Source organism: Rhinolophus ferrumequinum, chromosome 8, assembly GCF_004115265.2.
Source record: "Rhinolophus ferrumequinum isolate MPI-CBG mRhiFer1 chromosome 8, mRhiFer1_v1.p, whole genome shotgun sequence".
Classification (NCBI taxonomy): Eukaryota; Metazoa; Chordata; class Mammalia; order Chiroptera; family Rhinolophidae; genus Rhinolophus; species Rhinolophus ferrumequinum.
In genome coordinates this window covers 17,107,505-17,130,762 of record NC_046291.1, presented here as the reverse complement: position 1 = coordinate 17,130,762, position 23,258 = coordinate 17,107,505, and the positions used below count along the sequence as shown (strand labels likewise).

Below are 23,258 nucleotides of genomic sequence, written 5' to 3'. Positions count from 1 at the left end.
GGCAGAGGCGGTGCCAGGCGCCAGGCGTCCACCTGCGGGGCCGCAGCGGCGGTGGGAGCCTGGACAGCGGTGGCGGTGGCGGCAGCATTGTGCTCTCAGCTGCAGTGAGTGTGTGAGCGTGCGTGTGTGGATTCCCTCCAGACCTCACTTCAATTCCCATATTGCTCTCCAGAGCATAATGTGATTAACTTAAAACGGAAGCCACCAGCTTCCAGGACTACAGCAGAAACGACCATGGACTCAGGCGTGCAGATGGGGACGCCGACTACAACCTGGCCAGCTGTCCCAACTCACCACCAAGCCCTGACCCTGGCCACACCCCTACTCTTCTGCCTGAAGCTCTCTCCAGCCACCTCCAGGAGTGGGGGAACTTGGAGTATCCCCAATACCACCACAGGTTGGAAGGAGCCCTGCCTCAGAGGCTGAACCAGTTCAGATGGCTGAGAGCTGGACAAGTCACCTCCAGCTACGTGTAGCCTCCCGCTCTGGTTCAAGGTGCTTCCCATCTTTACTTTCTGTCCTGCTCCACGTCAGCTAGGAGGCCCCGAACCCTTCTCTGCCTCTGGTGTGCTCAGATGATGTGAACAGAGCATTGGGCCTCACAGGAATATTGTTTGGAGTCACCATAGTGTAACCCTCGAACTAAGGAGAGGGAAAAAGAGAGAGGAAGGGAGCAGGTGCTGGATTCTGATGGGAAGGAGAGAGAAATAAAGACACAGAGACACAAAGGCAGAGAGACAAAGGCAAGAGACCCACTGACAGAACACGGAGAGGTGGAGAGGCAGCCGTGAGCTTTACCCCTGGTTCTGTTGCTGCAGAGAAACTGGGAGGGCAGCCAGCCAGCCAGCCAAGCCCAGAGAGAAAAGGGGCGGGAGAGCTAGCTGCCAGGGCCTCTTCCGCAGCAACAGGCCATAGAGCAGCCAGCCAGGAGCCCCTCCCCTACGCCCCCCACTGCCTCCACTCCTGGGCCTGGGCTTCCCTGGGCACCATGTCAGGGCCATTTTTCCTGGCAATGTGTCTCCCTGGCCCTTTCCTTGGGGGAGGATGGGGACACAGAGACTTACGCATGTAGCCTAAGGACCTGGGAGTTTCTCAGCTAGCTGACCCCAGCCCCAAGCCCCCCCACCCCAGCAGATTTCTCAGGCCCTGGCCCAGCTGCACTTTAACTCCCCACCATGACACAAGGCCATGGGATACAGCACTTCGGGGGAGATTAGTTAGGAACACCGTGAAGGAGAAGGAAGAGATCCCTGCTAGTGTGTAGCTAGAGAGAAGGGGAAAGATAGATATCAGGGCCCTCACTCAGCCCCTAACAATCCCTAAACAAGGGGGACCACCACACACACACACACACACACACACACACACACACACCAGGAAGGCTCTGGGATGAAACGGCGGGGGGGGGGGGGGGGGGGGGCGGGTCATCAAATAAGTAAATGGAGTAGAGTCTAGAATCTAGATCCTCGTTACTTAAACTTGTGGGTTGTGGATTATTGAAGTGAGCCCATCCCCAAAGAGGAGGAAGGCCCCTTTGGCCGGCCTGGAAGTGAGCCCATCGCTAGCCCTGCCTTTGTTCATGCCCATCATTGCCAGCAAAGCGCCTGGCACTACTGTTCCAGGCCGGCAAAGGGGGCCTTCCCTCTCTTTGGGGGGCCCGCCATCTCCACAGCCTCCCCACCCTGGCACCAGAGGAAATGGATAAGCTGGGAGACTGAGGAAATGGGATTTACTCTATGGCGAGTAGAACAGCTTAATGGAAAGGAATCACTTGTTGAATTTTTTAAATAGGAGGAAAGTTTTTCGGATAGGATTGGTTGAAGTGTGTCCCCTGCCTAAACTAAGAGAACAGGACAAGATGATTTTCTTAAGAGGATTCTTAAAGCCTTCTCAGCACTTCGGGCACAAAAGGTACACATCAAACACAGAAGGAAGGAAGGAAGAAAGGGACAGTGGGAAGAAAGAGAAGGAAGGGATAGTTAGATCCAGCCCTTTCCAATAAGCAGATGCTGATGAAAAGGGTTCAGAAGGGCAGAGTCCCTTATTTCTATCCACTGCCCAGCTGAAGGTGTCCGTCCGTAAGCCCTCCAGAGAAGAAGGGAAGTCAGCAGCTGACAGGGACATGACGTCTGGAACTTCTCCCCAGCTGTCCCCTCCCAGCCTCTGGCCCCACCGTGCCCCACACAGAGTCATGCTAGGTGTCTCAGCTCCGAAGAGCAATGTAATCCTGCCCCACGTGCACAGCACTGCCCAGGACACAGACATGTGTCCTTGGGAGTTTGGTGTCCCACGGGGAAATCACAGGTCCTCTGTGAATCCTGAGAATCCCCACAATCTCCTGGAAGGTTTTAGCAAGGACCCCTTTGCTTCCTCTTTCACCCAAACTCCTATATTTTGTGGGGGTTGGGAAGGGTCCAACCCCAAATGATCACCTCTCACTCTCAATCCCTTTCTGGCTTAGAGTGCTCAAAGCACCAGAAACTATATCCGGCCCTGGCAGGTGCTCTAGAAGTCTCCCCTCCCTCCCATCTCTCCTTCCAGGCCCCCAAGCCCAGGGACAGAGAGCCAAGGCTCCATGAAATTAACCAGAGTCGGATGCTCAGACACAGGGGACCACATATTAGAGGACAAAGCCTGGAGCGAGTGAGGGATCAGGACGAGCCCGGGCAGGGTCTGGTTCATCAAATGGGTCTCATATCAGACCCCAGCCACTCGCCGGCTCCCATGTGGGTACCTGACCATAGCCCCCACCTCCTCATCTCTTCCTCCCCAGTGAAGCTTTAGAAAAGCTGGCCACCATCCTTGAAGAGTGAACTGATCCTCAGGGGACTCTTTGTCCTCCTGCCCTGTCTAGGCTCCCTCAGACCCCAGCACTGTCTTCCAGCTCTGCCACACCCTGAAACCAAGCTCTTTCTCCCTCTGCCTCTTCTCCTCAGCTAAAGTCCAGACTGGAAGTGGGCTGTGCTGTGGCTCTGGCCAGGGCTTGAAGGAGGAAGAATTTCTTCTCCACACTCCATTCTTGTTCACGAAGCCCAGAGACCCAGATTCTGAGTGCAGGCCAGGAGGAGATTCCAGAGTATAGAGCCAGGTGGGATGGAGCCCACGCTCGCAGAGAGGGTCTGCTCTGGGCTTCTCCCCAAGTTTTCCCTGGGTCAGGGCCCGGAGGGCCCTCTTTTCCCCGGAGAAACAGGAGAAGAACAGGAAACTTCCCAGAGGCAGCCAGTGAAGGTGTCAGGAAAATAAGAGGGCAGGTCACAGCCACCAGCCCCCAGGGGACAGGCCACAGGAGGACGGCCCACTCAGCTCAGGGTAGGCACAGAGCCTCTTCTGTCCCAGGCCCCCAGGGCCACCATGCCCTCAGCTGGTTTTGTCTGCGGGGGGACAAAGGCAGCTCCTGTTAGGGAAGAATGGCTTGGGCATCTGATCAGAGGCTCCGGGTCTCGCTTTCACACCCAGAGAGAGATGCACAGAGGCCACTCCCCAGGGACCTCCCAGCCTTTCTCCTCCATCAGATGGAGACAGTTCCAGCAGACCAGCTCTCCAGGAGCTTTCTCACAACCGGAGTTAGTTTCACCACCTCCCAGCCACAGCGATTCCACCTGAGGCCCCCAGGGGGCTCTCACTTGGGTCTCACCCGCCAGGCTAGGTTCCCCAAGACCTCAGCACCTCCATCAGGGACGGAATTCACCAGCGCACTCAGCGTTAAACTGCCTAACCATATACAAAGTCCAGAACTCACACACGGCCCCCAAGTTCTCTCTCCATGCAATAGAATAGGGGTCGCTGCAGAGGTGGGGTCCCATCTCATACAGGTTCCAATGTCACCTCCTAGGTTCCCACCTCTTCTGACCATGCCATTAAAATCCTTCCTTGACCTCCAGCCCCCAAACTCCGTGTGACATCAGCACGTGCACCTTTTCATAGCACTTAGCACTGTCTCTTGTTGATAGATTGCTCACTTTTTCACTGCCTCACCACTCCCAGAGGACTTGGTCTGCGCTTCACTGTTTCACACCCCCGGGACTCAGCACAGTGCTTGGCATGTGACTGATAAACATGAGTTACTTGGTAGATTGGCTGGTTGGTTATGTAAATAAAAGAAAGAAAGAGAGAGAGAGAGAGAGAGAGAGAGAGAGAGAGAGAGAGAGGAAGCAAAGAAGAAAGGATGGAAGGAAGGAAGGAAAGAAGGAAGGAAGGAAGGAAGGAAGGAAGGAAGGAAGGAAGGAAGGAAGGAAGGCCATTCCTGCTTCCAAATCCACTGGGTGCCTCCCCCTGCCCTGGATTACCGACCAGTGGGAATGTCATTTTTGTCTCTATGCATCTCTATTCTACCTGCCCCTGAGGAGGGACTCCATTTCCCTATTCTGAAATAGCTCCCAGATATCCAGTATTGGTCCCAATTAGACTTGAAAGAGACCAAATGCCTTTCTCTGCCCCACACCCCAACAGACACATAATTCACACCTGAAGATGCTGAGGCCATGAGAGATAAAGTGACTTGCCAGGGGTCACACAGCTAGAAAGTGGCAGTGCCAGCACTAGATCGAAGCCCCCCATTCCTGACTCATTGCTTTTCCATAGCATAACATTGCAGAGGGAGGAGGAGAGGAGAGGAGGAAGAGAAGAGAGGAAGTGGGGAAGAAGCGCAGGAAATGTTTCTCCTCTTATAGCTATCCCAAGGTCAGTCCATAAGTTCTCTTTCTCTCCTTCACCACCACTAACCCAGGTCTCTGACCCTCGACAAGCAGGAAGTTCCTCTTGATACCTAGCCTCCATCCCCACTTTCAAATTCCAGACCATTTCCCCTTGTCTTGCCTGGGAAGGAGACCTTAGTCACTCTCTCCTTCACAATAAATGCCCTCAGACACTGGCAGCTCGCTATTCAAGCCCCATCCCATTCCCACCCCCACCCCTCTCTATTCTGCAGTCTGAAAATCCTGGGTCCTCTGGGCCCCTTTCCAAATGACTTCCATCACCACCCAGCAGCTGACATGATAAACGGTGGGTGGGGGAGGGGAGGGACAGACCTGGAATGATGGTGGGTATTGATCCACTGGGGAGCCTGAGGCCTGGGCTCCCTCCCAGGGCAGGCAAAGCATCTGGGGATGGAAAAGTAAGAACAGGGGCCCTGAGGTCAGCCTGGCCATCTCTCTGCCCCTAGGGTATTTGTTGCAGGGCCCAGCATGGAGACTGCAGACCTGGGAGCTGGGCCGCTGGGTCTGAGCCCAGGCTCCTGCAATGAGATTAAAGCAGGGACTGTCTAATTGATTCTGATGGGACTGGGAGAGGGAGTGAGATGAATGGAGAGTGGAGAAGAGGAAGAAGGAGGAGGGGAGGTGGGAGGGAGGAAAGGGGAGGTCCCAACATGGGAAGCCCAAGTGCATCAGAACTAGCTAATACAATTATAATTCCTCCCAGCCCCACCCACTCCCACACAGCCCCTTCCCCGTCCCGGGAAGCCCACTGACTGGTCTGCCCCAGAATTGGCTCAGAGGGTGGCTGGGTGCGGGAGGCACAGAAAGAGAGGAGCTGGGTGAAAGCCCCCAGTCTTAGGAACCAGATGACACAGAAAGGCAAAGACAGTGACAGTAACTGGCAGGCAGCTAGGGACATCAGGAGACAGAGGCGAATGGAGGCAGACACAGACAGATAAGCAGATCCCTACCTACCCCCATCCTCTACCTGACAACCTCCCTCCATCACACTCAGTGGCACCCCTCACCGCTCTCCAGCCAGGTCATGTCAATGGACTCCTTTCCTGGTCTCTGCAGAGTGAGGAAATGGGAGAGTCCGGGAAATGGAACCCCAGGACTCTCCAGCCCCCCACTCAGCCCAGGACCCTCCAAAGACTGGGGAAGTAAGAGAAAGCGGGTGTGAGTGGAGAGAAGGAGGGAGTGAAAGAGAAGGGCAGGAGGTGAGAGGCAGGATAAAGAGATGGGGAAGAAGTGGAAGGCTCTGACCATCTAACAGAGAGCAGCCGTGAAGGGCCAGCATGGGTAAGGGGGGAGAGGAAAGGAATAAATGAAAGAGGAGCAAAAGCAGAGAGTGCTGCCAGCCAGCCAGGGAAACCAAGGCACGAAACAAGGTGACATGGCCTCTTCCCAGGCTCCAGAAGCAAGCAGAGCCTGGGGCTCCCAGGGGCTCCTACCAGGGCCCAGTTTCTGGCACTTCTTATTCTCACTCTGTCTAGAAGCTTCAGGCCCAGTCCCTGGCAGACCAGAGAGAAGGAGGTTCCTGATGCAGCCTCCCTTGGGCAGCCCATCCCAGTGGATGGATGAGCAGAGTCCTGAAGCCATGGCGGGTAAGGAGTCAGACCCAAGGACAGGAGGTAACACCCTACTCAGCCTGGGGCGTAGCCCTCTGGAAGCCCGAGTGTCATCTGGAAAATGGGTATTGCATTTGCCTTTCTTCCCTCCCAGTGCAGTTGAGAGCATGCCAGGAAAAAAACATATGGGAAATGTCACCTCCTTTGTCCCCTCTCTCAGCTCCCAAAGAGAAGGAGCCAGATACAAAGCCAGCAGAGACCAGGGCCTGAATCCTGGCCCTGATACTTAGGAGCTGTGTGACCTTGAAGAGATTATTGCCCTCTTCTGAGCCTGTTTCCTCTTCGGTAAAATAGAGACGAGGATCCTAACTCATGGAGGGAGTAGTTGTGAGGATTAAATTAAATGTGAAAATGCCTAGCACCAGCCCTGCAACCCTTCCTGGGTCTGTTGGCTGCACACTGCCCACCCCACCTCCACCAGACACAGGCTGCCCGCCAGAACCCTCGGCAAGAGCACCCTGTCTGGAACACACAGTTCACACCGCCATCCGGGGAATGGACACCCAAGGAAGAGGAGCCAGGAATCCCAGCAGGATGAAGCCAAAATAACATTGGTAGGAGATGTTGAAAGCAGGCCAGAGGAGAGGTAGAATAGGGGCACGAAAGCCAAGAAGAGGCTGTAATGCAAGAAGAGAGAGGAATTGAAGGATGCCTGTCACGCACAGAAGACAGAAGAGGAAGCATAGCAGTGAGTTCCTGAATTCCCACCCCACATTGAAGACAAATATGAGGAAATGAGTCATGACTGAAGCAGGAAATACTCAAGTTAGACAAAGGCTGAACTTCCAGCGAGGCACCACACTGCCAGAGAGGCCCCTGTACTCACCCTGCCATTCCCCCACTCTTCTCTAAACCCTAAATGAGGTTTGAGTCTTCAAATTTCTGTGACTCCACATAAAACCTCAGTATTAGAAGCCCCTGCTCCCCCTCGCAGGAAAATAGGCCAGCCCCGCTCTCCTCACGCAGCCCCCTCAGCCCAACGCCCTCTATACAGGTTCTCTTGCAGAAACCAAAACCCATTCCTATCATCCACGGCCATCTCAGGCCCTGGGGGAGAGAAGCGCTTCCCATCCAGACATCCCTTCCTCTTCCTCCACCAGCCCTGGGTCTGTCCAGCCCCAGATGGTCCCCTTCCTTACGGTTTCTGTCTCTGAGTGCGGGGGCAGGAAGGCAGAGTGAAGGGTGCACAGGCAGAGCACGGGGTGCGGTGTGGTGGGAGTTGTGAAGCAGCTAAGGAAGGACAGGATAGAGCCCTCTTTTAAAAAGGCTGATGGAACGCCATTATTGTTACTGAAAGCTTGTAAGAAAGGACTGGGACTTGGTTAGAAAAGTGGCACATTTGGTTTAAAGGGCCAAAGAAAGGAAGTAAAATTGGGTCTGGAAATAGAGGAATTGTATACAATATACACATACATACATACTCGCAACACAAATGCCCCCACAGGACGAGGGGACTGTCCGGGAGGATACAGTCCGGGGCTGGGACCCTGTAGACGAGGAATATGGAACCAGGACAGGAAAGAATGGAAGGGGATAGAGCTGAGTACCCTCAGAAAGAGAAAAGGAGGTGCGAAAGAAATTTGGCCACTTTGAACCTCAGCTGACATGCAAACCTGATACAAAAGAATATGCCAATGAGGGTTGACAGGGAATTCTTTGTCTATGTCATGCTTGACTGTAAGGACAGGTCAGTGTGGGGCTGCCCTGCAGGTAAGAATCACCCCCATCCTCCTCCTCAAGCCTGCGTCTCCCTGGAGGATACCCCCCTCTCCCTCCAGCCTTGGGCCCCAGGGAAGGGGCCCTCATGGAGCCTCTCCCCACCTTTGGTCTCTTTCTGGACCCCCAGAGCTCCTCATATCTCTGCGCCTCATGCCCCAAATTTCCTCCTCTGCAAGGGGGTCCCTTAGCCCCACAGAAGGGGAACCCTACCTCCCATAGAGAGCTTTCTGTTGATGAAAAGAGGAAGGGAGGCAGCAAAAGGGCGTTCAATGCATAATCATGGGGGCAGGTCAGGCGCCCTCTGCCTGGGTCACACAGGGTCCCTTCTAGCCTTAAAATTCTTCCAGGATGGAAAGGCTACAGCCTCCCCAGATCATCCTGTTCTCTGGCTTCACAGCCCTGGCTGGCTGGTAAGTGCTTCCTAATGTCTGACCTGTTGCTATTTTCAAGCTAGCTTCACACCTCACTGTCCCATCAATGTCCCCAAGACCATACCTAAGACAGCTGATCTAGGAGGAAGGGAGAGGAGTGGCCCTTGCATCTGGGCCCCAGAAATGGCTGCATCTTCCAGCCCTCCTCAGTAGTCGTAGTTTTCCTGCCTGTCAACCTTGCTCTTCTGCCGATGACGGAGGCCCAGGCCCAGAGAAGTGGATACTTCCGCTGACGCCGGCCAACTGAACACACACGTTTACTTTTGCTCCTTCTTGAAACCCCTCTAAAACAACAGTAAAGGTTTTTTGGGTTTTTTTAAGTGATAATCATCATAGCAGAACCACTGCAAAGGTCGAACACTAAAATCCTTCTGGTCCAGTGGGTAAATGGCTATTGCACACCCACCCTCCCAAAACTCTAGCCCCTCCCCTGGACCTCCAAGGGCTAATTCCTGGCCCAGAAGGGGCCTCAGGCCCCGCTCCAGCCTCCCAGTGCAGTCCCCAGGATCTCTTGTTAAATATTTTGATTATAACCCCTGACAACAGTATCAAAATTCTGGGAGCTGGAGAGCAGATTGCCGAGTGGGAACCATGAGCCCAAGAAAGCTGAACCCTGAGCTGGCTGCAGGAAAAACCAAGAAGCCGCCAGTTTCTTCAGCACAGAACTCCCAAAGGCTCAAGATTGGTGGTGTCAGATACCTTTGGGGGTGGGGGATGAATGTGAACCAAAACCTGGAAGATGGATAGAGCAATAAAGAAATGGTTAGATTTCTAGATCCTGACCCCCAGCAGAAGACAAGCAAGTTTATTCCAGGAAAGGATAAAACAGCAGGCCCTGGCCTGGGGGCCACTGGGCACAGTTGAGTTTGAGTGTATATACTAGGGAACAGGGGTTTAAGTGAGTGTTTACTGAGTATGAGGCAGCCAAGCTTGTACCTCCCCCCGGGCAGTCGAGTAGAAACTTCGCTGGGATCTGACAAGCCCAGGAGGAGAGAGACCCAAAGACACTGACAGCAGTTTCCCTAATGCAGCAGCCTAGCCAGAATCCCTAGTGCCAGGCCCTCCATGGGTCCATTCCTAACATCTGAGCAAACAAAACTCCCTTTCGTGTCCACTTGAAATATAAGCCGAAAACCAGGACTGCCAGGCATGTGAAGAAAGCCTAGCAGAGAAGCCATAGAGATGAAAAGCAACTTGGAAAAAGCAGGTAGAATGAAGGGAGAAAACTTCAAGATAAACAGGTACTAATATTTTCAGAGAAAGAGATCAGAGAAGAAAGTACACTCATGAAACAAGAACGTGAGGTAATTAAAAAAGAGAGAGAAGATTCAGCAAACACACACACGAAAAGCTCTTGGGAATTGTAAAGCATGGCGGCCAGCCTGAGGCCCGAGCTAAGCGCCCAGCCCATACGTGCCCCTTCACCCACTCTGCACACTCTGGCAGAAGGCCAGGCTCTCCTCTCGTCACCTTAGCTCCCCAGAATCCATGCTGGGAGCAACATGGAGACCAGAGAGGAAATGGAGACCCAGACACAGGGATGAATCAAATGGTCCAGGAAGAGACAGATGGTCCAGGGCTTGGGGCTGAAAAGGGACAGAGGCTGCCAGCTTAGTGAGTTTATGGACGGTCCCCCTGGAGTCCTGTCAACAACTGGCCCAGCAGAGAGGTGCCTAGCAGTAGCCCCAGAAACCAAAAGCCCCATCTTACAGGTAGGAAAGCTGATGCTCAAAGTGGTTGAGTCTAAAGTGAAAGAGGCCCAGAGCTGGCAAAGAGAACTCCTGTGTTAACCCAACCTGCGTGCAGCAAAACCAGCTAAAACTGGAATGTCTGTGCCTCCAGTCTGAGCGTCTGGACTTGGGTTCAGTTCAAGACCATTGACACTTACTTACCAGCTAGGAATCCTGGGTTGATCCTATGTGGATCTTCAGCTCACCTCTCTCTGCCCACGTGTCAGCCACCAGCACCAGAAAGTCCCTCCCAGGTGTCTCTGGGGCACATGGCACTCCAACCAGTCTTCTGGCTATGGCTGGGTAATGGGGAGGCCCCAGCGTCCAAGCAGAATATGTCCCCCAAGCAGACCATAAGGGACCTCTGAGTTGGACCCTGCCTCTGCCCCAGACTGCCCTGAAAGCACACCACGCATGGATCTATTTTTAGCCAGGCCCCAGCGGGCAGCCAGCCACTCAGTGTTATTCTAGACTGTGGGGTCATCAGGCTTGCCAGGGTAAAGGGGAGCCACGGCTGAGGCTTAGGAAATAGCACCCCTGGGAGGAGGCGTCCGCATTGAGGGTTGGGCAGGAAAAGCAGGGCCCAGGGCAGGCAATCAGGGCCCCAGAGGACTGAGGTCGGGGCAGAAGCCAAGAAAAGTCTAGAATACTAGCATGGCAGCGGGTGATGGGGCCTCCCTGGAACTGACATCAAGGGGCAGGGAGGGGTGCCTCCCTGGTCTCCCCTCAGTGAAAGGGGCAGTGCCAAGGAAGGCAGATACCAGGGTAAGGATGAGGGACAGACACGGAGAGAAACAAAGGCAGAATGATGGAAAGAATCAGAGAGAGAGAGGTGGTGAGGGGTGACAGCACCCACTCCTGGGGCCAGAAAGTCAATGACTTAGCCCCCTCCCCCACGCACTTAAAGGCACCCCGTCTCCTTTTTCTCACCAGGGCCTCTCAGCCTTGGTGTGACAGCCCCAAGACTGCTCTGCATCCCTGAATCCCTTCCAGATTCCTCCCTGCCCCCAAGTTACATAGAAATGGCACCAAGCTGGGACATGGACGCTCGCCCACACACACACACATATATACACAGGCACACACACGGCCTCCTGGGAAGAGATGTGACAATGGCGAGGGGCGAGGGGTGTCCCTTTGTCCTCTGCCCAGCCTTGGGAGCTCAAACCCACACAAAGAGCTTCACAGAGGGCTTCTGGCTCCCAGAGCGGGAGGTACATGGGGGGAGGAGAAAAGGGGGAGAGGGAGACCTCAGAGCAGGAATGCCCAGTTAGTGGGTCTGGGAAGCAAAACGGGGGCTGTTCTCACAGGCACAGCGGCTGCCAAAGATCTTAGAGGGAAGGGGAAGCAGGGTGTGGGGGATGGGACTCATTACTAGGGGGATAGGGGAAAAGGCAGGGCCAGAAGTGGCTCCCAGGAGGCAGTCAGAAATGCCAGCTTGCTGAAGGCAGTTTAGAGAGAGGGAGCTGGGTTTCCAGTGCCTGGCCTGAGCCAGGGGGCAGCAGGCCGAACCCCGCCCCATCCCTAAAGAGGGTGGCTGCCACAGACCCCCCACCCATTCCCCACGCTGCCTCAGGTCTGACTTGGAGAACGGTGGGTACCATCAGGGCTGAGGTCCAGGCCAGGACTGGGAAGGGTGGGGAGGGGGTGGTCCCAGGAGAACTGACTGTCCAAGCAAGGCAATGACTTCCTATTCCCAAGGGACCATTGAAAACAAGAGGAACCCCTCTCTTTGAGGTATTGTTGGGAAGGGGGACATTGTCTTGCTCAGTGGAAGGAGAACAGGTAAGAGGCCAAGTGCAGTAAGCCAGGAATCCTAAGACCTGGTTCACGTCCCCCTCTGCACTAACAGCGGTGAGACTGTGGACAAGTCACCTCCCTGGGCTTCAACCTTCGCATCTGCAAAATAGGGTGACAATGGCTGCTCCCATTACATCATATCTGGGCTGTTGTGAGCATCCTGTGAGGCCCATTTTAAGGGCACTTATTGTCATTACTGCTAAGTGACCTCCCAGAGACCCCAAGCTCGGGGTTCTCTCCCATTCCTACCCTTGCTTTCTGAGAGCGGCTCAGAGTTGAAGCCCTCGGCCAAGTCCCAAGTAAAAGGATCAACCAGATGACCTCAAAGGCCCCTGCCAGGGGGAGAAGGACACTGATGTTTATTGGAAGCCTACTATGTGCCGGGAACTTTACATATGTTAGCCAACTTAATCCCCTCGCTAACTCTGCAAGGTAGGTGCTATCGTTCCCACTTTTCAGATGAGTAAACTGAGGCTTGCAAAGTTAGTCAGTGCCAGAGCTGAGATTTGAGGCCAGATCCGCCCAACCCCTGGGTCCACGCTTTTCCACCACAAATCCTCCCTCATTTTGTTGCCATGATGCTATAAGTTCATCTGTCCCCACCCCTCACCCCAATCCCTGAACCCCAGAGCAGAGCTCTCAGAACGGCCACCTTCCCCACACTCATCACCAGATGACCTCAGGATTCAGGGCTCCAGACTGCAAAGGGTGTCAAAAGAGGGAAAAGAGATGCTAAGAAAATAGTGTGGACAGCTCAAACCGCACTGCCTGCCCACTGCGTCCCAGAGCTTGGCAGAGACTGTGAAGCTGGCTCTTCCTAACAGCCTGGGAGCTGGGCTCTAGTCTCCCCATTTTCCAGGTGAGGAAGCTGAGGCTCAGAGACACTATGTAGTTTGCCCAGGGCACAGAGCTAGGAAGCAGAGCAAGGACTCATCCAGTTGCGTATCCCCAAGTCACGGCTCCCTCCGCTGCAAGTCTTCCTCTCTAAGCTGAAGCCTGGGGAGGAGCGGTGTTGAGTCACATAGGGAGCCCAGAGGTCTCGCCGCAGAACGTGGGAGACCGACAGAGAACCCCCCCCACACACACACACACACACACAACACTACCTCTAACACACACCCCCTGCTGCTTTGCGGCAATTCCATTAAGAAACAAGGGAATAAATTAGCCCTGCTTAGCATATTGAGTGGCTGGAGTTCAAGAGGCCGTCTGGATGGCTCTAACATCTCAATGCAGTCTGCCTGCCCTGCAGTGGCGGGGAGCTCATTGGGTCAATGGAGGGGGGACAGTCTGGCCTCAGCTCGGTGCCCAGAAACACTCGCTTCTGCTCCAACTTCATTACCCTAATGGTGTCGCATGCAGCTTGGCATCCGCTCTCTGCACCTCCGCCCCACACTCCAGCCAACCCCAGAGAACACCCAAGGTTAGTGTCAGGGGTAGCGTCAGGCTGCCCATCCTCCCCGGGATGAACTTTGAGGTGGATACTGACAGGTGTGGGGTGGAAGCAGAGACCAGCACAAGGAAGTTTCCTGAATGCCTCTTCCCCAGACCCTCACTGGCCCAGTGCACCTGTGCCTCAGTTTCCCTCTCATTGCTGAGGCACCCCAAGCAGGAAGGAAAGATGAGGAGGGGAACAGAGAGCAGTGTCAGAAGCCAGGTGGAGTCAGCCCTCTGCGCCAAGCAGGACCACACCATTTATGACGACTAGGGCAAAGGATACAAATTCAACAGCCAGGAACCAGCCTGAAGCCAGGCCCTGAGGGAGGAGGCCTGGCTGCCAGGCCAAGCAGGCCCAGGCCTGAAAGGGAGCATGACAGCCTGGGGCCCAGGCTGCGGTCTCCTGCCAGACCTTTGAGTCACCCCCTCTGCCCCTCAACCCACCTCAGACCCCCAGGATGGAAAGCCCTGTCTTCCGTGTCCCAGGACCCTCTGGCAGCCAGGAGAATGCCCCTCTAAGACCTTCTGTTGCGGGGAGCAGGACTGACCAAGGCCCCACCTGTGCATTTCCAATTCATTACTGTGCTTGCTGGGGCCATGCCTCCCAGAGCTGCTCCCTGCCTTTGGCAAAGGCAGACCCGGTCCTGGGAGACATTAGACTTGTCGGCCAACTTTGGTTCATGGATTTCCTTTGCCCAACTCTCCTTGGAGTGCACGGAGGTCTAGAACCCTTCTGTCCAACGCTCGCTCCCTCTGTGTCCTTCAGTCAGGGTCAGGTTTACACCGTTGTCTGAAGGCTCTCCCAGCCTTGCCTGGCTCCTTCCTTCCACTCAGGCATTTTCCCTAATAAAATCTTTACACATTTAATCCCATCTTGTTCCTCCAAGGACTCAGACTAATACAATCACTCAATAACCATAACAATGGCAACAAGCGACCCTTTATTCAAGCTATCCATACGCCCCACACTGTTCTACATGCTTTTAAGGGCAGCAGGGGATACCAAGGCACAGAGAGGTTATGAAATATGTTCAGCAATGCACAGTCCTGAGGTGGCAAAGCCTGAATTGAACTTAGTTTTACTCCGAAGGTCACTGGTATAACCACTAGTCCATCTTGCCTCCACTATAAGAGAGATGCCATCCAGCCCTGCCTCCTGCCTTTTGGGGGAAGAAAGAGGGTGGAAAAGGGACTTGAAACTCCTGAGGAACGGGCAAGACAGACTCACAGAAAGAAACAGAGATAGAGCATAAGAGAGATTTAAAGAGAGAAAGAAGGCGGAAATGAGACATAGGAAACCAGGAGGAGAGCCAGCTCTGGCCCCCAAAGAATCCTGATCCTACAAGCAGGAGCGCCTCCCCTCCCCAGGGCAGGGAAGGGCTGAGCTATTGGACCAAAGGAAGCAGAAGGGGAAGGAGAATGTGGCCCTCCAGCACTTTCCAACCCCACCCACTTCTTGCTGTCCTTGGCCAACCACCCCAAATTCAACCCCCTCGGGCATGTGACGAGGGTGTGCCAGAGGTGCCAGCCAAAGAACTCGGCAGTCAGCCTCCTCGCAGCACCACGTCCCAGGAATCTCGCTCCCTACCCACCCCCTCCATTCCCCAACCTCCAACCCTTCCAGGGCAAGGCCAACAGATCTAGCCTGGGTCTCAGGGTCCCAACAAAGCCAGGCCTGTCCCCTGCCCAGCCTCTGTGGGAGTGACGTCTGGGCCAGGCAGCAGGTGAAACTGAGCCAAAGGGACATGGCAGAGAGCCAGCCGCACCTCCTCAGGTGAGTTCTCCACTTAACTCCTAGCCTGCCAGGCCTGAGTTCCTGGGGCTGCTCTTTAGGGGATGAAGGGATTGATGGCGGAGCAGTCAGGAAGAAGGAAGCTCCCAGGGGGTCCCCTACACACACACACACATACACACACACACACACACACACACACACACACACACATCCCCATTTGGTCCAGTCATGTGAAGAAAACTTATCAGCTGGCTCCAGTCATCCCACACCCACCCGTCATCCATCCTCTACCCTGTGCCAAGGATATTTAAAATACAGACTCCCCCTGCTGATTGGCCCTTCCAGGAGCTCTGCATGGCCTGCTTAAGTCTAAAGTCCAAACTCTTTAGCTTGGCATTCAAGCCCCTTTCCAAGGTGACTTACCTCTTTTCCAGCTTCTGATCCAGCCTCTTCCCTCCCACCCTATACTCCAGCTCCCTATACTCCAGGACATCACACATTTTCACACCCCTGGGCCTGACTAAAATGGCCTTGCCTCCCCCTCAGCGTCAGTGAACTCCTACTCACCTGCAGGACACAGTTCAAAATGTCACTTCCTCCAGGAAAGCTTTCCAGATTGCCCCAGGCAGAACAGGCCACTCCTTGCTCTAGAATCAGGTGACAGCTTGTACAGGCCTTCCTGCACATTGTCTCAGGATGGATGTGTTTGGATGTCACAACAGAGGGTGAGAACTTACTCGGAAAAACCAAGTGTGTGTGCATGGCACTTGGCAGAGGGTGGGTGAGACAGGGAAAGGATGAAGAGTGGATCAGTAAAAAAGAAGATGGTGGATAGATGGAGGAACGGATGGGTGGAAAGGCAGATGGAATGAGAGGTGAGCAGACAAATGAGAATTGAGAAGCATCCACTGGGTGCAGAACCACCACGTTACACGGGACATCTGGGTCCTTATGCTGGAGGCTTTGAGGACTGGGTCTAAGGGCCACCTGACCATTCTTGACAACGGTGGTTTCAGCCGTGGCAGGAGGAAGGGGGCGAAATGGGGTTGGATGGGGACACCCAGAAGTTCCTGAAAAGGCAGGAATGTCAAGAAGAGCGGAGCAGAGGCGAAAGCTGGTGCTGAGGCCAGAAGACAACCCCGGCTGGCCTCCTTGTGACTGCCGCCCACGGCCAGCCCCAGCTGACCACCCGGGTGGTATCTCCCTTCCCACTCTCTTCAAGCCTCGAGAAGACCTTCTGTCAGTGGGCCTCCTCCGACTTGGCAGACATTCCTATTTGACCTCCAACCATGCCTGAGCTTGACCCAGGTGGTCTCATCCTGGCTCCCATCCCCACATCCTTGCCTCCCCACAACTAGTTGCCCAGAGAAGCTTGGGCCCAGGTGGAGTCCCAAGGTCAAGAAATCCTCCTCCTCTTATGCCAGGCCTCCACTTGGGTTCCCTCTCCTTCTCTGGGGTCCACCTGCCCCATTCTCACCATTCATCCAACCATCCATTGGCAACGCTGATTGAGCATCTACATGCTGCATGTCCTTTACTAAGTTCCTGGGATACCAAGTTCATGAAAACTTGGCTCTGGCCTGAAAATACTGGATCACAGACTTTCTGGGGAGAAAGACTTGTGAACAGATATCACCAGAAACACCCCAATACTCTCTTTTCCTTCACCGGAAAGGAAGCCTACAGCTGAGGCCCTTCCATCTCTCACTGGGGTGGGTTGAATACCCACTTTCATGCCCTGGACTCTAGGGCTACTAAGGCGGGGAGAGGACGGGGCTGGCCAGAAGCACCGGGCAGGGGTCTCTTAGGGGAAGGGAGTCAGCTCAGGGATCAGAGCTGCGACAATCAGCAAGGGGACCTCGAACCTCAGCATCACCTGGGTCCCCTTTGCTCCCGACCACTCACCTTCTCTGCAAGTGGCAGCCTCTGCTTCCCATCCACAGGACGCTGGCCCTCCAGGGGCTGCCTTAGCTTGCCTGCCCTTGGCACCATGTTCTGTCCTAGCGCCAGGAGCCTTTGGCGAATTCATACATCACACACAGGGAGGCAGTGACTGCTTCCTGCTCTTCGGGAAAGAGGGTACGACTAGAGGGCACGGCCCTATCCCCAACCTCACACCGTCCTGACCACCAGAGACCCAGGCCTGACCCCAGAGAGTGGGTAAGGCTGAGAGAGGTGGTCAGCTGACCCCACCCACCCCTTCTCCAACTCAGCCTCTAGAACTTCTTCCTCCTTCCCCTCCTACACTTGAGCCCCATATGGGGGGTGGGGAGTGGGCAAAATGGGGAGAGTCACTACAAAAGAACATATTAGGGATTAAAGATTCTCCTCCCTTTCCCCAGGATGCTTCTTGTTCCCCTTACCAAGATGACTATATAGAATGATTCCTGAATCTTGAAATGTTTGGGCCTTCCAATGACACCCATCAAAATGGGGGACGAATCTACCCAACAGAAATTAGAACACAGGACCACCAACGACATGCACGAAAATGTTCAGAGCAGCGCTGTTTGCAATAGCCCCAAACTGGAAAGCACCCCAACGCCTGCCAGTGGCAGAATTGATAAATTAATTGTGCATCTTCACATGGTGGACCACTATCCAGCCATGAGAGGGAAAGATCTACAACCACACATGAGGGTATGGATGCAATTCACAACCACAATGCTGAGCAAAAGAAGTCAGGCACAAAATAACACACGTGACGTGATCCATTTATAAGAAGTTCTATACAACAGGCAAATCTATGCAGGTAGAAGTTGGGATAGTGAATAACCCTGACTGTAAGGGGACAGGAAGGAAGACTTCTGGGTGCAGGCAAGGCTCTATTTCTTGACTGAGTGCTGGGTACACAGGTATGTCCAGTTTGTGCGCTTTTCTGTATTTATGAAATACTTCACTAAACCCAAATGGAGAGATGCGTGATGAAGCCTTAGCTACACCTTTGTAAGGTGGTGGGAGTCACTCTCGTCTCTCCCTCCAACTCCTCTCACCCCCCTCCCAGTCCTACCCCTGCTCCCCTTGAATAAGTCTTGGCCTCACCCCCCACTGAGCCCTCCCTATGGCCACCACCTCTCTCACCCAAACCACCATCATCACCTCTCCCAGGTCTCTTTGGTTTTCCTTTCTCCCTCCCAGTCCATACACTAATCGCATGGCCGGCAGGGTTCATGGGGAGGAGGGGCAGCCAGAGAAAGCCTTCGTAAGTTCTGTGAGAGCTCCCAACTCTTCTCCATCTCAGGACCTCCGAGTGTGCTTTTCCCACCACCTACAATGCTTGTCCTTGCACTTTGGCACTTTGCTTGAATGCCACTTCCTCTACCTCCCAATCTAAATCCGATCCCTCTGGTGTCTCCCCTGACACCCTTCACTTCGCCTCCATTGCTCTGTTTCCAATAATGCCTTTATTTGTGCAATCACTCGTTTGCACTCTGTTCTGTCTCTCCCACTGGATTGCCACCTCCTCTGAAGGCAAGAACAGGGGGTGTCTGCTTTCCTGCTCCATCCCCAGCTCCCAACTCAGTGCCTGGCTTAAGGCAGGTGCTCCAAAAAGCTTGTTAACTGGGAGACTAGATCTGAATTGTTCCCACCACAAAAAAGAAATGATAATGCGACGTAACAAAAGTGTTAGCTAACACGACAGTAGTAATCATACTGCAATATATAAATGTACCCAATCAACATCTTGTACACCTTAAACTTATACAATGTTATGTGTCCATTATGTCTCCATAAAAATAAAATTTAAAAAATATGTAAACTTACAATGAAATAAATTCTATTCAAAACTGAGATAATGACTACCTGAAAACTCAAAAAAAAAAAATTCTTGTTGAATAAATGAATGGCCAGGCCCGTCTGTCTTACAGGCAGCCTTTGCAGAAGAGAAAACTTGCCACTGGGAACAAAACTCCCACTTGTCTGGGGTCAGGACACCTGGGCTGTGGTCCTGGCTCTGCCACTCACTTCTTATGTGGCCTTAGGCAGTCATTTCCCTCCTTTGGACCTCAGTGTGCTCAACTGTGACATGCAGGGGTTTTAGGGATCAGGACCATGGGTGGGCTTGAGGGGTTATATGACACATGTGTGTTTATACAGTGGCTGCGTGTGCACACGTGTGCGTGTGTGTGCATGCGTGTGCGGGCAGCCATAGCTTTCATCAGATCCTCAGAGGGATCCGTGACCTCACAAGGTTCAGAACCACTAAGATCCTTTTCAGCTCTGGGAGGGTCTATGATTATATATAACTAGACTGAGAGAAAGAGGAAGTGATCCAACCATAGCAGAGGGCATTAGATTAAATCCCAGAACTTCCATCACGGATGTGGGACCCCACAACAGGCTGCAGGACCTGGCCTCCTGGGAATCTCCTAAACTCAACAGGGCTCTGGGCCATTGGGCAGAGGCCAGATGAATTGACCCCAGGGACTGGCTTTCAGAGAAAGGAGGCAGAAGCACCCCGGAGTCTCTACCCCTCTGCTCCCTCCACCATCTGACAAGCACCCACTTGTCTTGGGATACAGCAGAGAGTGAGGAGGCGAGCCTGGCACCTGGCGATGCCCTCCAGGCCCCTTGGCGCACAGGTCAGAGGTTTGGCGGGAATGCTCAGGAGGGGAGCCAAGCCCCACCTTCCCTTCTCCCAAGTCTGGCAGGCTGGCCTGTGGGGCCAAAGGAGGCTCAGCATGTATAGCAATCATGAGACCCTGAGGAGGCCACCTCAGGGGTGCCAGGCCACAACTCCAGGCCCCAATGATCCAGAGCTGGGGCTCAGAGGCCTGGAAGCCCAGGTGGGCATCCCTTCTCAGAGAAAAGAGGAGGCGCGGGCCACAAATTCTGGCCAGGGGATGGGAGTCGTGTGGGAAATGGAGCCTGAGGTGAGAAAGCAGGCCAGCAGAGAGAGGAGGGCAGTGTGGTATGTGCAGAGGACAGTCTGCTTAGAGGGACAAGTGGGGGCAGCATGCAGGGGGAAGAGGGCAGTATGGCCAGGTGGGGAGGGGGCTGCCCAGAGGGAGAGCAGGAGATAGGTTGGGGGTGGGAACAGGTGATATGAGCACAGCCTGTGACCCAAGGAGAGGAGCTTGGCCTGCGGAATAGGGATGGGATAGGGGGAGGAGGGGAACAGTCTGTGGCAGGAATGGTGGCCTGTCCATGGCAGGACTGTCAGTGGGCGTGCCCTGGCTGGGAGCCCAGATGCCGGAGTAGCTTCTAAGCCCTGATTCCTGAGGGGGGCTGACAGCCCAAGAGATGTTTATCCACCACAAGAACTTGATAAAATGCCTCCTCTAGCGAGGTGATAGACAGCCTGGTTACTCTTTCCTGGGTCACTAACGTCTCCTGAGACTTGCAAGACGAACGGGGAGCCTGGCAAGGGAGAGAGCAGCCAACAGCACCCCCGCTGGAGCCAGAGCCAGGGCACAGTGGGCACAGGCTGGGGCTGGCACTGAGTGTCGTCCTGCAGAAAAAGCAGGGAGTGAGTCATGGGTGAGCGCCAGGCTCTCTCCAGAGGCCTCTTAGAAACCAGCTCATCCGAATGCAGACAGACAGTCGTCCCCATCCCTATCCCTGTGGCTGTCACACACCCACGCCCTGTCCCTTCCCCCTCCTTCTCCTCTCTCCTTGATCACCCACCTTCAGTGATTCACTCCTTCCTCCATCTCAGCTGACACCGTGGCCCTCAGGTGACCCACGTGGCACCTACCCCACAGTTGGCTGCCTGGGGAGTGGAGAAGGTAGGGAGACAGGAAATCCAGGAGACCCTCCAACAGACAAAGTCAAGTCAAGAAGGGTCTGAGAGACAGCGAAGGGAGGAAACTGTGAACTCTCCCTGAGACCTCTGAGGACAATTCATGAGGCTTGAAAGCAAGAGAAGAAACCAGATAACTTCTGGAGCGGCCATAGGTCTGGGGGGTTCTACCATGCCACCTTCCTGCTCTGGACTCTCTGCCCCTTTGCCAGGACTGCAAAGCAGCAATCTGGAGGACCAACCAACACGCCCAGGCCTCACCCCACCCAGCCTCCGCGCTCCCACCCAGAGCCCTAAGCGAGGCTCAGGGCTTCGTCAGAGTCCCGTCTGGGCCACCAGCCACTGCAAGGGCTCAGTCAACAAGTAGGCCCCAGGCCCCAAGCTTGGCCCTTGCCATGGTCTGTCACCGTGGTGATGACCTGGGCTAGAACTTAGGAAGGACGAAGAGTTTCGTCTATAGTAAGTACAGCCCTATGCCTGGCACTGTGGAGTACACCCAAGAATATGCCGTAATTCATGCCCTGAGGGACATTCAGTCATGTGGGGCAGAGGGATCACTTCGGACAAACACACACACACACACACACACTCACACAAACACTCACACATACACACACACACACTTACACACTTGAATTCACTGGCAGCCCCCAGTGGAGAGGGAGAAATGGTCAGGGATGGGGCCACAGGTACATTTTGAGTCTCCCTAACACTGTGTGCCCTGATGGAGAGATACAAGACACCAGCATAATCCATACCCCACACAGCAAACAAATCTTAGCAGGCTGCAGCTTTCATAGCCCCCAACCAGGGAAGTAGGCTGGGATTATGCTGGGAGCCTAGAACAAGGTTATACAGCCCCTTGTGACCTCAAATATCTCCCTTCCCTCCTCCTGGGAGAAATCCAGTGCCCATATCTGTACCAGGCCTGGTGCTTCCTGGACAGACACCTCACCCAGAACAAACACCTGCCTCCCAGCACCGGCCTTTCTCCACCCCCCTAGGTCAGTTTCCCACTTGCAAGGCTCCAAGACTTACCCAGAACAGAGAATGCGGGAGCGAGAATCCAACTGCCCCCACCATTCTCAGGTCAGTCCTTGCTCTGGTGGGGTCCCCCGCCTCAGAAGGCCCCCTGCCTCCTGGCTACAGAGCCCTAGTCAGGGACACAACAGCCACAGCTCTGGGAGGAGCACACAGGAAACTCCTGAACCAGCTCAGGAGAAATTAACACTTTCACTGCCTTTCCCAGCACTCCCAGTTCTGCCCCTCTTGGGTGGCTCCTAAACCTCACCTGAACTATTCGCCCATTTAAGGGTCAGGTCCTATATCGGTCTCCTCCCCACAGCACAGGAGAGGCGGGTGAGACCTCTCAGCCTAACTCTGTGCCTTCACCTGGTCCTGGTTCAACCCGCCCCCCTGGGGCAGCCTGCCCTTGCTGCCCACCTCCCAATCACTGACGGGTACTTTCCTGGAGTGGCTCCTTACCTGTCTCAGGTGAGCTGGGCTCTGCCTGCCACCCTCTCCCCACACCCATTCCCGCAGCGCCCTACCTGAAGCAGGAGCCGCTTGCTTTCGGCGCGGGCTGAAGCCCCGGGTTCCCAGCCCTGGGCCCACGCCGGGGACGGGGGACTCCCGGGGGGCTGGGGACTGCAGGGGGGCCCGGGTTCCAGCGCCTCGCAACACACCAAGCTCACCGTGCAGCCCATCCGGCCGGGCGCCCGGCGGGCCGGGACCGGGGCGAGGGGCGGGGACGCGGGCGCCCCGAGAGCTGGCCCGCCCCCAGCCCAGGACGCCTGGGACGTCTGGAGGGGGGTGGCAATGCCCCCAGCCTGTCCCCTCCCGGAGCCTTCTCTGGCGGCACTGCCAGGAAGCAGGGGGGAGTGAGGGCCCGGCAAGGGGCGGTGACAAGGGCGCCCTGACGCAGCCAGTGACAGCGGGAGACCCGAGGGCGGGGGGCGCGGGGAGGGGTGGCAGTGGGGTCCCGGGGACCGGGGCGGCGGACTGGCTGAGTCTGGGAGAGCGAAAAAGAGACCGACGGAGCGAGGGAAGAGACAGGAAGCAGATAAGGGGAGATAATGAGGGAGAGACGGGGAGACTGGGACGCGGGGGACAGAGACGAGGGATGGAGTCTCTGCACCGGGGAGACCAAGTCCCGGAGAGGGAGACAGGCTGGGAGTCGCGCGGGAGGGCAGAGCCGGGCGCGTGCCAGGGTTCCTTCACAGGCACTTCCTAGAGTTTGTGAAAACTGTAGTCCTTTGGGGTAACTGCTCCTCTGTTCTCTGCCCCCGGGACTAGCCCGTGGGGCTCCCTAGCCTAGAATAAACGAGAAGCAGGTGAT

At 55.0% G+C, this 23,258-nt stretch overlaps 1 protein-coding gene across 1 annotated transcript in view; it reads right to left on the bottom strand.

Moving 5' to 3' along the window:
- TNS1 (tensin 1) overlaps window positions 1-22,658 on the bottom strand; it is a 224,381-nt gene extending 201,723 nt beyond the window's left edge. The window contains exon 1 of the mRNA XM_033111937.1: window positions 22,471-22,658. Within this exon, the coding sequence (XP_032967828.1) occupies window positions 22,471-22,626 (156 nt within the window). The 5' untranslated portion in view covers window positions 22,627-22,658. The remainder of the gene's footprint in view (window positions 1-22,470) is intronic.
- Between the last annotated feature and the right edge of the window lie 600 nt (window positions 22,659-23,258).